Source organism: Sphaeramia orbicularis, chromosome 22 (assembly GCF_902148855.1).
Source record: "Sphaeramia orbicularis chromosome 22, fSphaOr1.1, whole genome shotgun sequence".
NCBI classification, from domain to species: domain Eukaryota; kingdom Metazoa; phylum Chordata; class Actinopteri; order Kurtiformes; family Apogonidae; genus Sphaeramia; species Sphaeramia orbicularis.
The window spans coordinates 27,131,711-27,143,585 of NC_043978.1; the positions used below are offsets into that span (position 1 = coordinate 27,131,711).

The following is an 11,875-nucleotide window of genomic DNA, read 5'->3' on the forward strand; positions in this document are numbered from 1 at the left end:
AGTGTTCACCAACCAGACAACAGCTGGTGAGGACCGTAATGCTGCTCTCCAGGCATAACAAGCCAATAGGTGTGTGTTAATGGTTTAGAAAAATAACATTAAAAAAAGACCGAGGACAGCTTTAGATCATACAACTGTCATCGTTAAATTTACCCTTAGTTTTGTAAATAACTCACGACATATAATAATGTGTGCTGATGAGATGTTCTGCTCTACATAATTCACAGTAAAATTAATCCCTTTGAGATGACTAATATGCAGTATTTTTGCACAGATTAGGATGAGCACTGCACTAAGAGAAAGAGGATATCTGTGGGAAATAGGGTTTTATCTGTGGGATTAGGTTTGATGTGACTGTGAGAGTAACCTCAGTGTACAGACAAATCACCTTTTAATCAGAGGGAGCTTTTGTTTTCAAGTGGCTGACCCAGAGGTTAACCCTCAAAGACCCAGACAGACGCCCACCGAAAGTCTCCTACAATGTTTAATATGACTTTTAAAGTCTGGTAAAGTGGTCTTTAAGCAGTGCCACAGTTTGTTGAGGCATTCACAGGCTCTGCAGTGAATGTATATACATTATAAAGTGTTTTCATTATTTATCAGTCATGTTCAGTTAATATGTGGAAATGTTTATATAGTTAGAAATGAAAAAGAAATGGTTTTACTGAAAAAAGGCCAAGTTAGTGTTAAATAACAGGCTTAGTATAGGTTACACATAAAAAAAAAATCAGTTTAGAAGGTAAAAACATCACATTTCTAGATTGGGGGGTAGTTAAGGTGGCACATACAGCTCAATATGGAGTAAAGTGGGTTAGATCAGTAAAATAATAACAGAATAACCAAGAAATAATGACAACTCCAAACTTTTCTCTATGGTTTAGAGTGAAAAAAGTATAATTACATTATGACACTTGTTTAAAAAAAAAAAATCCTTTAAAAAAATTTGAACATGACTCTTAAATTTCTTAAGAAAAATAACTGCAATTTTAACAATATTACATCTCAACCTATCATTTACACGTGCATCACAACTTACAGATCACAGTGGATCTGAAAAGAAACTAAATATTTAGTAATAGGCATAATGCTGATCAAATTGCACTTACTTTTATTAAGATATTTTCAGGTTGTTCACATTTTTGTGAAAGGATTGTTTGTAAATGTAAACATTTTCGTGCAATTTTACTAATTTTTTTTTACACTAAAAAGATAAAAATTGGTAGTTGTCATTAGTTCTATTTTAGCACATTAGTTATTATCCAGATTCTATTCCATATTTATACACAGTGTATCGTGTTTGCTCTTGTGTTGTATTTTTTTTAACTCGTGTTTGCTGTGATACTCTATTATTATTGTATGTTATGCTGCTGCTACACTGTAATTTCCCAGTTTGGGGTAAATAAAGTACATCCATTTATAGGTTATGACTATTTTACTGGTCTGACCCACTTTTGACACCACTGTCTGTTAATATCTTCAGTGTTCACAAATTCATCCCGTGGACCGGACTGGACCCTTTGGTGGGCTGGTTTTGGGCCGCGGACCGCATATTTGTCACCCGTGTTCTAGATGAAAAAACAAACTTCCTGAGGTTCACATAAAAAAAAAGAACACCACATTTTGCTTCTGTTTCTTCAAGTTTTTGGTAAATCCTTCCTGTAAATGTCAAACGGGGACATAAACGTCCAGATAGAAGTCACATGACGGCGACTGCTGCGAAACATCATAACCCACAGGTCCCAGAAAGTGATGTAGGTCTTTGAGGGTTAACCAGTGACCTGATGTAATGTGCAGCTGTGTGTGTCCCCCCCTCCCCACCCCCACCCTCAGAGAAACGCTGCACAGGAGAGAGCGTCTGCTGTCTCATTAGGTCAGTGACACAGAAGGACAGGACGACTAACAACACAGAGGTTTGTCTCTATAACAGAGACGACAAAAAAAAAAAAAACACAGCAGCCGTGTTTGAGACTGAGCGGGGAGGGCCAAGAGTGTCAGCAGATTCTCCAGCACAGAGGTGAGGGCGTGAGCGGGAGTGACTTATCGACTCGTGCAATTTCCAGTTAGGTGGAGTGTGTGTGGAGTGGTTTTTGTGTGTGTGTGTTTCACATCAGTCGGTCAGTGTAAGTGGTGGCCAGACACCAGTTTTAATCGTGTTAGTCCGTGAACCAGACCAAAGGTAATACATTCATGAAACTGGTTAAAAACACAAGACAAAATATCAGCAAGTTAGTAAAATTCTTACTAAGAATGTTTTATTAAAATAAATGCCAAGAGGTTAATAAGAAAAATAACAGCATACACCATGAAAACTAAATGCAAGCATGTAAAAATACTTATGACAAGAAAACTAATAAAGTAGCTAATGAGTTAAACAAGCTGGGAATTGGCAAGAAAACAAAACAAAATATAACAGGAAAAGGCAACACTCCCCACAAGAGACAGTTTTCAAGATGTAAAAGAGAAAAGGGGGAGATAAGAGAGGGCCATTTAGGAGGGAGGGGGGGAAGTTAAAGTGGGTTTTATTTAAAAAAAAAAAAAAAAGAAAAAAAAAAAAAAAAAAAAAAAAAAAAAAAAAAAGAAAAAAAAGAAAAAGAGCACTCAGAAACATGATTTATACATATAAAATGAGATTAGAAAAATACATTATAAACCTGTAACAATGGCTGTTAATTACATTATCATACATGTAGTAGGCAGGCCAGAGAGAATACGGTAGGTATAGAGTTAACCTTTCACCTGATGGACTTATCCAGCCTTTCACAATGACACAGCAAAGTTTGAACATTGCAGAGGGAATTTTCTTAATACTGTCAGATGCTGAATAGCCATCTCTTTGCTCCGCTTTAAAATATTGCATTTCAATTTAAAAATAACACTGAAGAAGAAAAATTCATTGACCTTTTCGGTGTAACAGCATGATGAAAAGAGCGATGAATAGAGAAACAAACTGCCAGAGGGGAATATTGGGATCTAGGAGGTTTTTTAAACTTGTTTCAATAACTGAAAACCACTTGAAACAGAGTCTGTTTCATGAGCCAGCGCTTTAGTTATAAGTGAGAAATCTAATGATTGTACTGAAAGATGTCAGACTTGACAACGGCTGGATGTTTGCAGTTTGCAGCTGTTGAAACAAACAGGATTTAATGCCAAAAAAAGGGGCGTCGACCCCTGCTTTAATGCATTCCCTTGAATGTTATGTATTTTTCTCAGCTCATGATCAAAATATTTTCTGGCAGACTTTCTGCGTTTGCTGTTGGCAGTTCAATTTGTTCTTGGAAGCTAGTCACAGTCAAAAGAATCAAGACAATTATTTCATATATATGATCATTAAAATATAAAATAAAAAGAGAACAAAAAACCTGCCCAGACAGCAGAGTAAAGGGTCATCAAGTAAAGGAAAAAAAATCATTTCAGGAAGACAAAACCATGGCACATATTTAGCTGGTCAAAAACGACTGCTATTCTTTTTGCATAGAATAACTTCGGTAACACCACGATACGGTGGGAGCTACCCTGCTCCAACTATTCAGAGCATGTAACACTTAGCCATTTCCTCTCTGCGCCATCTTCTCGGTGGGTGCTGGATATTTTTATTGAACACAACTGGAATAGTCAGGAAACAGAAACCACTGTTGATAAGGCACTTTTAATTTGATCCTTTTTTAACTCTCTGGTCGTCTGTCTCTCGCTCTGATCTGAAGCTAACTTTCCAAATGTTTTGGTCTTCCTTTCCAATCATATCCAAGGTAACAGCACTTTTCCTCACCCACTAAGTTTTTCTGTTTTCTCCTTTTTATTTGATTTTTTTCAGATTTTTGTAACTGCAAGTTAAGTATCAAAAGCTAAAATTGCCAAAAATAGATTTTCAATTTTTTTTCTCCAGCACCCTGTAAAATTATCTATTTTTTTGTTCTCTTCTGTATTTGTATATGCAATGACAGTTATCTACATTTTTATATATTTATATATTTATATATATATATATAAGACGTATGTATAAAGCAATTTGAACAGGCAGGCATGGCTTTCACATCCTATTTTTTCTTGAGAGAGTTAAACAAAAGAAAGTGGGCTCAGGAGATAGACTATGATCACAGGGAGGTGTGACACATTGTGGATGCGCATACGGGTGATTTTTTTTACCCCAAATATTTTATGGGTAAAACAATTCAAAACAATTTTCTAATTTGCAGGAAGGCTCAGATTGAGGCACCTGCTGAAGTCCAAATAAATGTGAACACTGAGGTTCGAAAAGAAACAAAAAAAACTGAACAGAAAAATTGGCCAATGGTTGCAAAACCAAAAAGAAAAGTAACAATAATACTTTAACACTCTTTTGGCAATGTGGCTGATGAAACTACTGAATATAGAAGCTGGGTGTTGAGACGAAACACATTTATGTACAGAACTTCAAAGTGCCCTTCCCCTTAGCAGTGTTTGTAATTGCATGTTGATTTAGTGTTAATAGCCTGCGTTCAACTCCACAGAAAAAAAAAAAAAAAAAAGAAGCATTAAATGGGTCAAAATTCATTTGACTGGCTGACTGGCAGGCACCACAAATTCACACTCTTCCAAACTCTAAAAATCACAAAGAGCCCTCTGTGAAACAGATGCATAATAGCAGATATATAACTCATTGGAAAACCCTTTGGCTAAATATGCACACGTTTAGTAATACTTTTTTTGTCTTTTTGATCACAGCTCATCTAACTCATTCAGATATTGTTTTTTCTAAATACATCAGGCACTGTATAATGGATGTAGTGTGGATGGGGGAGTAGCAAAGGTCAGTAGCTTATAAGCACTGCTCCGACATCCCCAAAGCCTCAGCACACCCTACTTTCATTGTAGTATTATTAAAAAAAAAAACAAAACAAAACAAAACAAAACAAAAAAAAACACACACACATAGACCCCTCATCCCAAATTTTGGCCTTCCCATTTTCATAGCTTCAGCAGCCTGCTTCAAACATTACTTTCCAGAGATAACACCTGCCTTTTTTTCCTGTTCTTTTTTTTTTTTTTTGGTGAGTCAATTTTAAGCAATTAGTCAAATATGAACAACCAAAATCAAGTGGAGAAAATGACAAAACGTAAAGCAAAAAATAAAATAAAATAAAATAAAAAAAGACAGGAGAAGAAAACAAAACACACATAAATCATAAAAAGCTCCTTTTGCAATCATTTCAGCCATGCTTTTAACAAAAACAGACAGAAAAGCTGTTTTGAGAGGCACACCCAGAATGTGTCAGCTCACAATTACATCTTTAGAGCTCAACAACTGCACTACATGTGAAAAATGACAAGAAATTAAACAAGTTAATGTGAGTGTATGTTCTCTTTCCTTCTATTTCTTTTTCTCTCCCAGCAGGTGGGTGTTGGAACGGGGTGGGGGGGCAGGTATTTTTTTTAATTGTTTTTTTATTGTTTTTTTTTATTAGAGGGAAGGGGGAGTTGACTCTGAAACCAAGAGGTTTGCGTCACATAGTTTGAACTTTGTTTCACTCATAATAAGTGAGGTCACCAAATCAAAAGAATTAAAAAGGAGGGTGGGTGGGCAGGGTGGGGTGGGGTCTTTATTGCTATATAATTCAGTGCAGATTTATGAGTAATACCACAAACACATCCACCCATTTATGATTCATGAAGAAAAAGAAAGAGAAAGAATGGGAATTGAACTCAATGAACAGAGGGAAAAAATGAATAGTACACAACTCGTTGGGTTTTGTTGTGTTTCTGTGAAGATTCTGTGTTCTATTGTTTTTTTGTTTTGTTTTTCTCTTTTTTTTTTGTTAGGGTAACTGTACGGGCAGGCGCCTCTCTCTTCTCACTTGCGTCCGAGAGGCTAGCAAAAGGCAATTACCAGTTAACTGATCAGCAGGCAGGCTTGGGGCGGCTCGTCATTGGGTGAAGAGTTCAGAGGTCAGAAGGTCATGTGTTAGTTGCCGGTGGCGGCTAGGTGGTTAGAAACAAAAACAAAACAAACAGAAAAAAAAGATAGAAAGGATATTAGTGTCAGCAAGAAGAGACTGGAATGACATCATTTTAACAATAAAATGAATGCAATCTCTTAATGTCGCCCCTAACATGAGGTGAACCCAGCTAATCTGTGTATCATCATGATGGCATCATGATCTGCTAAGCCCCGCCCCCTGAATCAGGTAGCTCGGTGGTTTAATTTAAAGCGCACATTGCCCCCACAACCACAAAAAACAAAAAGAAGCAAAGAGCGGCTGAACAGACAAACGAGAATAACAAAAAATAAATAAATAAATAAATAAAAATCTAGTGTTTTAGTGTCTTTCAAGTTGCAAATGACAAACAGTGTGATTAGTGGTAAGGAGACTCGCTAACGTTATGTGAGAAATAACTGTGACTAGTGTTAAATAAATAAATAAATAAATGTGCAATGAATAAATGAATCGTCGTTTTCCGATTCTTTCTCTTTATTTAGCAGTATATTTTATATAATATAAATATACACAAGAACCATAAATACATTTGATATAAAATGCTCAAATATAAAATGACAGTACCTCATGTACAACTGAAAATATTAAAAATGTATTTTAGCTTTATTTCAATATTTGCAATACACTGGAGAGAATGCAAGCTACCTCAGCTTATGTCTGTGCGTGTCTTTATCTTCCATAGAAAAATAAAAAATCCAAAATAAATTTAATTTCAAGGTGAAATGGTGCCTGGTAGCAGCTACTTCTCTAACTAGCGACTAGCTCTGTCAGATACAGTATAAGCAATGCGTCTCCTTTTTTTTGCTCCTTATGAGCTGAGGAGATAAATCATGTATGGGTACAAGCCTGCCCCATTTTAGGCTCTAATCTCACATCAGAGGAATGTCATTATACACTTTCAACACTGCCTCGCACAGTACTACCTGTCCTGGGTTCACAGCTGCATATAAACCAAAATGTACGGGGCTCATTTCCTGCCAAAACTACAGACGGAACACATTTCACAAATAACCTGTGATTCATTAACAAACAGTGTGGTTTGCAAATATTAAACATGAGCATCAGGCTAATGCTTTTTGTTTTGCAAATACAAAACCTATGAAACATATTTTGAATATATCACATATATTTCTCTCAAGTGTCTTAAATAACGCACCTTTAAAAACTGGGCCAGATTCAACCAAACTCAGCGTGAAATAATCAAAGTTTATACTCACAGATTCTACGGATCAAATGATGTTATGTTAAATTTTGGGTTGTTTTGGCTCAGATTTATTGTATAAATGTGTCAAAACAGTTGCTACTTCTTGTACCTTAATCTATAGTATAGCTTTAAATGTTGCGCTTTAAGTAGTAGAAGATGCAAATTCATTCATAATAGATAAATACATTTTAACTGAACTTTAACTTCATTTTGTCTCAGTCTCTGACTGTATTTAGCTTTAAATAAATATTAGTAAAAATGCACTTCTGTGATCAAATAAATTAACTTTCCCATTTTTCACTTAGTTTGTCATTTACCTAATAAAACTAAAGATTACATTTCTTTAGGTAAATCCCCCAAACCCTGGTAAATTGCTAAAAGGAAGTAGATTCATATTGACACATATCAAAAACAAATGAAGTTCAGGACTGGGAAATAAAACACACTGGATTAGATTCACATTTTTTCCCCTGTGTTGCTTTTTGACATTTTTTGCAAGTACAAAATTAACACTATTATTCACCAAATGCTGTATATAATGAGTGACATTATTTGATCCTCATATATTAAAGATATGAGGATATGAAAGACTATGCCAGAAGTCATATTTTCAGTTTATGTAGATTAGATTTTTTTGTTGCACAGGTAACACCAATAGTATTTATGTCTTTACTTACTATACATATTTATTTCATTATTGTGACATATTAGAAAAATGTACATGTAACGTGTGTTTTGTACTGGCAGATTCATTTACCAACTATGGTTCACTTTTTCAAACAACACCGTTTACATCACAGGGTTATGTTTGTTTGGTTTTTGCAGGAAATGGGCTCCAAAAAAAGCTGTTCAATCACTTTTGCCTGAGCTTGGAATTATACACAGTCTAGATATACTGTATATGTCAACATGTAAACAAAATGTGCATACCACAATCAACCATTTAGCTGGTGTGTGGATGTATGGGTAAGAAAAGGTGGTGGGGGAATAAAACAAAAAAATACAATACAGACAATATACAAATTCCCAACTAAGGCATCGAGGCATAATACTGTAGGCATTAATAATCAATGAAATGCATCAGTCAAGAGCAGAGTGTAGCTAAGAGACTAAACTGACCTCTGTCAGCGGTCACAATCCTTTGGTAAGGATGGACCCGCGTGTCATGCCGTCTCACTTTAGTAGCCATTGCACCTAGATTGTAACAGGTCCACAAGGTTAGAAACCATTCACTTTGAGGAGGGGAAAAAACAGTCATCTTTTACAGTAATAACATTCACATTTTTTACCATTATCATCATTATAATGCTTAGATATTACAACAATACACAGAATAGCAACTTAATACAGATTATAGTACATATACACACTGCACATATTTTTTTTACGTGTAGAAAAATGCAGTAGAAAAAAAATACACCTTTTGGACTTCTAAAAATGCATAACTTAAGTAATAAAATTCCACAGTGCTCAGAGTTATACAGAGGACTCTTTTGAAAGGGGGCAGGTAAAGGGTATAGGCTCCTGGGCTGTCTGGAAAAATAATGTGATTCTTCCTGCGGGATCCGAAGGGGGATTGAGAGAAATTTGTCTCTTTATTTTGAAAGGTGGGGAAATCCAATACAGCTCTGATGGTAATTGAATAGTGCCAGACACCACCTGCCTCCTCCTCCCGCTCTTCTCTTTTATTTTCTCTTTCCCTTTTTTCGCCGTTTCTCTCCAATCTGCTCACCGGCAGCTCTGCCTGTCATTTTACTACTATATTTGTCACAACTCATTTTGTCCTACTTGGTTGAGTCTGCTCTGTGTAAGCATATGTGACAATAACATGGCACAAACTGTTTGCATGTCACTTTGTGTTTGAACAGAGAAAAGTACGAGAGGAAGAGTACCGATTTACAATAAAACTGCCCTTATGAAGGATTTAAGAATAGTTTGGAAAGAGGTTATTAATCAGGGTGCAAACACTTTGTAATTCATTAATAAAGTGTTATAACACATTCAAAAAAATATTAACTAACTTTTATCATTAACCACTTATGTCAGGGTAACTGAAAGTCTCCATCAGCAGCATTAGGGTGGGAAAAAAAAAACAAACTAAGTTACTTCAATGGCACCGATTAATTGCTTAGATACATCTGAACATTAGAGTCAGTGTACTTTGTCTCATTAAACTAACACAAGATTCATCCCAGAACCTGTTTTGAAGATAACATATGTGTATTAAAATGTATAATAACGATACACACTCCTATACCTGTCAGTGTCATTTGATAATCATTAATTACCGTTGCAGTATTGAACCACCATTGGCACTGTTACATTAAGCAAATATTTATAGACAGTAACTCATTACCAGAGTTAAACATGTAGGCTGATAAAGAGACAAGACACTAAGATAATAAGAAAAGGAACTGGAAAATTGGGATATTCAACAGACTAGAAGGACTGCAGTCATTTAATTTTGCCAAATACTGAATCCAAATTGATGTGAAAACTGTTTTACAGCTTCTTTATAACTGCTGATTGATAGTGTTTGCATCTTAGTTAATAACCAGCTATAAATCCTTTATAAACATAGTGCATTTGTAAAGTGGTACCCAAAAGGATGAGGTTTGCGGGAAGTTAAAAAACTAGTAAATAAATCAAGACCTCTCAGAAGTGGAGTGGGCTTGTGAAACAAAAATGCAACACAGGTTTTGTCTTGGCACTGTCAAGTAAAGTACGGGTTTTGGCTGATGACTACTCAGACACCTACACTACTCTGAAGCAGCAGATGGCCGGACTTCTCCTCATTCTCGGAGAAGCCCAATGGCAGCTAGATACAGTAGTGCAGGCAGTCGAGGCGAGCTGAGTTTGAGTGCGAGTGAGTGTGTTCCAGAGGGCCCTGTGTTGCTGAAGGCACCAATCGATAGTGTGAGTAAATAAAATGCACTAAGCTGGTGTAACCCTGCAAGTTAAAGAGAGAAAAGCCAGTCAGCTGCCCCTGTCTGTTCTAAACATGAATCCCAGAGGCACCGGGAATACACAGGTCAGCTAAAATCACACTTGCGTCTGCTGCTGCTGAATGACGCTGTAGTCGACATTAGAGGAGTGCTGTGTCAAATTAAAGCTGGGGAGTGACTGACAAATGCGCCTTTCTTCATCATGTGGGAAACGGCTCTGCTTTTGTTGCCTAAATACAACATATGGCGATGATATGAACGCGTGTCTTCAGTAGAGCTATCTCTTTGGTAGCAAACATGTCACGCCTAGAGCGCCACTGCAAATGAAAATAATATCCAGATCCTGCACTCCTGACACATAAACTAAGGGGGAACGTCAGGCGTTATAGTTCAAGTACGCGGGGTAAAGCTAAGACAATGCAGAGAGGAAGAAGAAAAAAGGCAAGACTGGAGGAATTTAATGAACATCCCCAGTGGGAGTGAGAGGGGGACTATCTACAGGCATCAAGGCCTGCCTGCAGAGAACAGCGCCGAGAAATGATTTCAAAAGCTGCAGAAATCCGAGGGGATCTACCACCAGACTGAAAATGCCTCCAGGCCAGTGCATGAAAGGGTTAGAGAGCAGGCTGCATATATGAGCGTGGCTCATTTTAGACAGCGCCAAGTCCTCCTATATACTATGAATAAACCTAGGAGAAAAGAGGGGATGTAAACCTGAGTGCAGAACGGTTCGACGAGAGCGTAACTGAACCCTAAATTATAAACAGGATTTTCCAAGAGCCTTGCCCTCACAGGGGAATTTTTTTTTTTTGTCAATTTTTGTTTTAATAATATTGTCCATGTAAGCCACAGAGCTGGCCATCCCATTATCAAGACCTTCACCAGCACATCCACCCTTTGAATTTGTCTGTTTTGATCTTCAGGTGGACACGACATATTTACCTTTCAAAAAGTCCTGACTGTGGCTCATGGAAGCCGCGTCCATCACCCCGGCTCCGGGGTAAAACAAGCTGCCCTCCTGTCCAGGCTGGCTAAAGTTGGCCGGTGTGCCCATGCTCCCCCAGGCTCTCTTACCTAGAACCCCACTGTGTTCGATGGGGTACTCCAGCAGGGAGGTGGGTGCCAGGGCGTAAGGGTACTCGTAAGGGGCGGTGTAGATAAGCCCGCCATCCGGTGTGGGAGGCACCAGGGTGGGGGTGCCGTTGGGCAGCATGGCAGCCATCTGAGTGGGCCTGATGAGGTTCATGAGGGGTGCCCCGGCTGGTGTTGGGGGTCGGAGCGCCGGGGGAGGCAGCACCTGACCTGTGGGGGCCGCTATAAGACGGGGGCCCTGAGCGGCTGCTGCTGCCGCTGCAAGAGAGAACGCAAGGGGGGCTGCCATAAGCAAAGAGAGTGAAAGAAAAGAAGAAGAAAGGAAAGAGTTCGAGAAGTAAAAGTGTAGCGTGTTGGATCATAATCAAAGATGAACAGTGAAGTGTGGAAATACAAAGAAGGAAAAGAAAAGGGGGAACAGGAAGGAAGTGGCAGGGAGAGAAGGGAGAAGAAGGGGCAAAAAGGGAAAATTAGTCCATGCAATGATCACGGTGAACCACAAAAGCCACAATCTTGTTGCAAAAGAAAAATTCAACACAGCAAATAAAAAAAAAATAACCCCCACACACACACACCAAAAAAGCACAAATGCTGCTGGTTTCCCATTGCATTCAAAGCATACCGATCACCATGGCAGCTAGACATTCAGCTACTGGAAATGG

General features: G+C 37.9%; 1 protein-coding gene across 3 annotated transcripts; it reads right to left on the reverse strand.

The window, feature by feature from the left end:
- Window positions 1–3,790: 3,790 nt before the first annotated feature.
- Window positions 3,791–11,807, reverse strand: LOC115414000 (protein quaking-A-like). 3 transcript variants are annotated; one of them, XM_030127168.1, is made up of 3 exons: window positions 11,064–11,802; window positions 8,296–8,370; window positions 3,791–5,955 (listed from the first exon to the last, which is right to left on the reverse strand). In XM_030127168.1, the coding sequence occupies exons 1-3, from the start codon at window positions 11,500–11,502 to the stop codon at window positions 5,939–5,941; spliced, it is 531 nt and encodes a 176-aa protein (XP_029983028.1). In that variant the 5' UTR covers window positions 11,503–11,802; the 3' UTR covers window positions 3,791–5,938. The 3 variants fall into 3 exon arrangements, with proteins under 3 accessions (XP_029983028.1, XP_029983029.1, XP_029983027.1); XM_030127169.1 differs by having other exon boundaries at window positions 11,196–11,799; XM_030127167.1 differs by lacking the exon at window positions 3,791–5,955 and having other exon boundaries at window positions 7,646–8,370; window positions 11,064–11,807.
- Window positions 11,808–11,875: the final 68 nt, after the last annotated feature.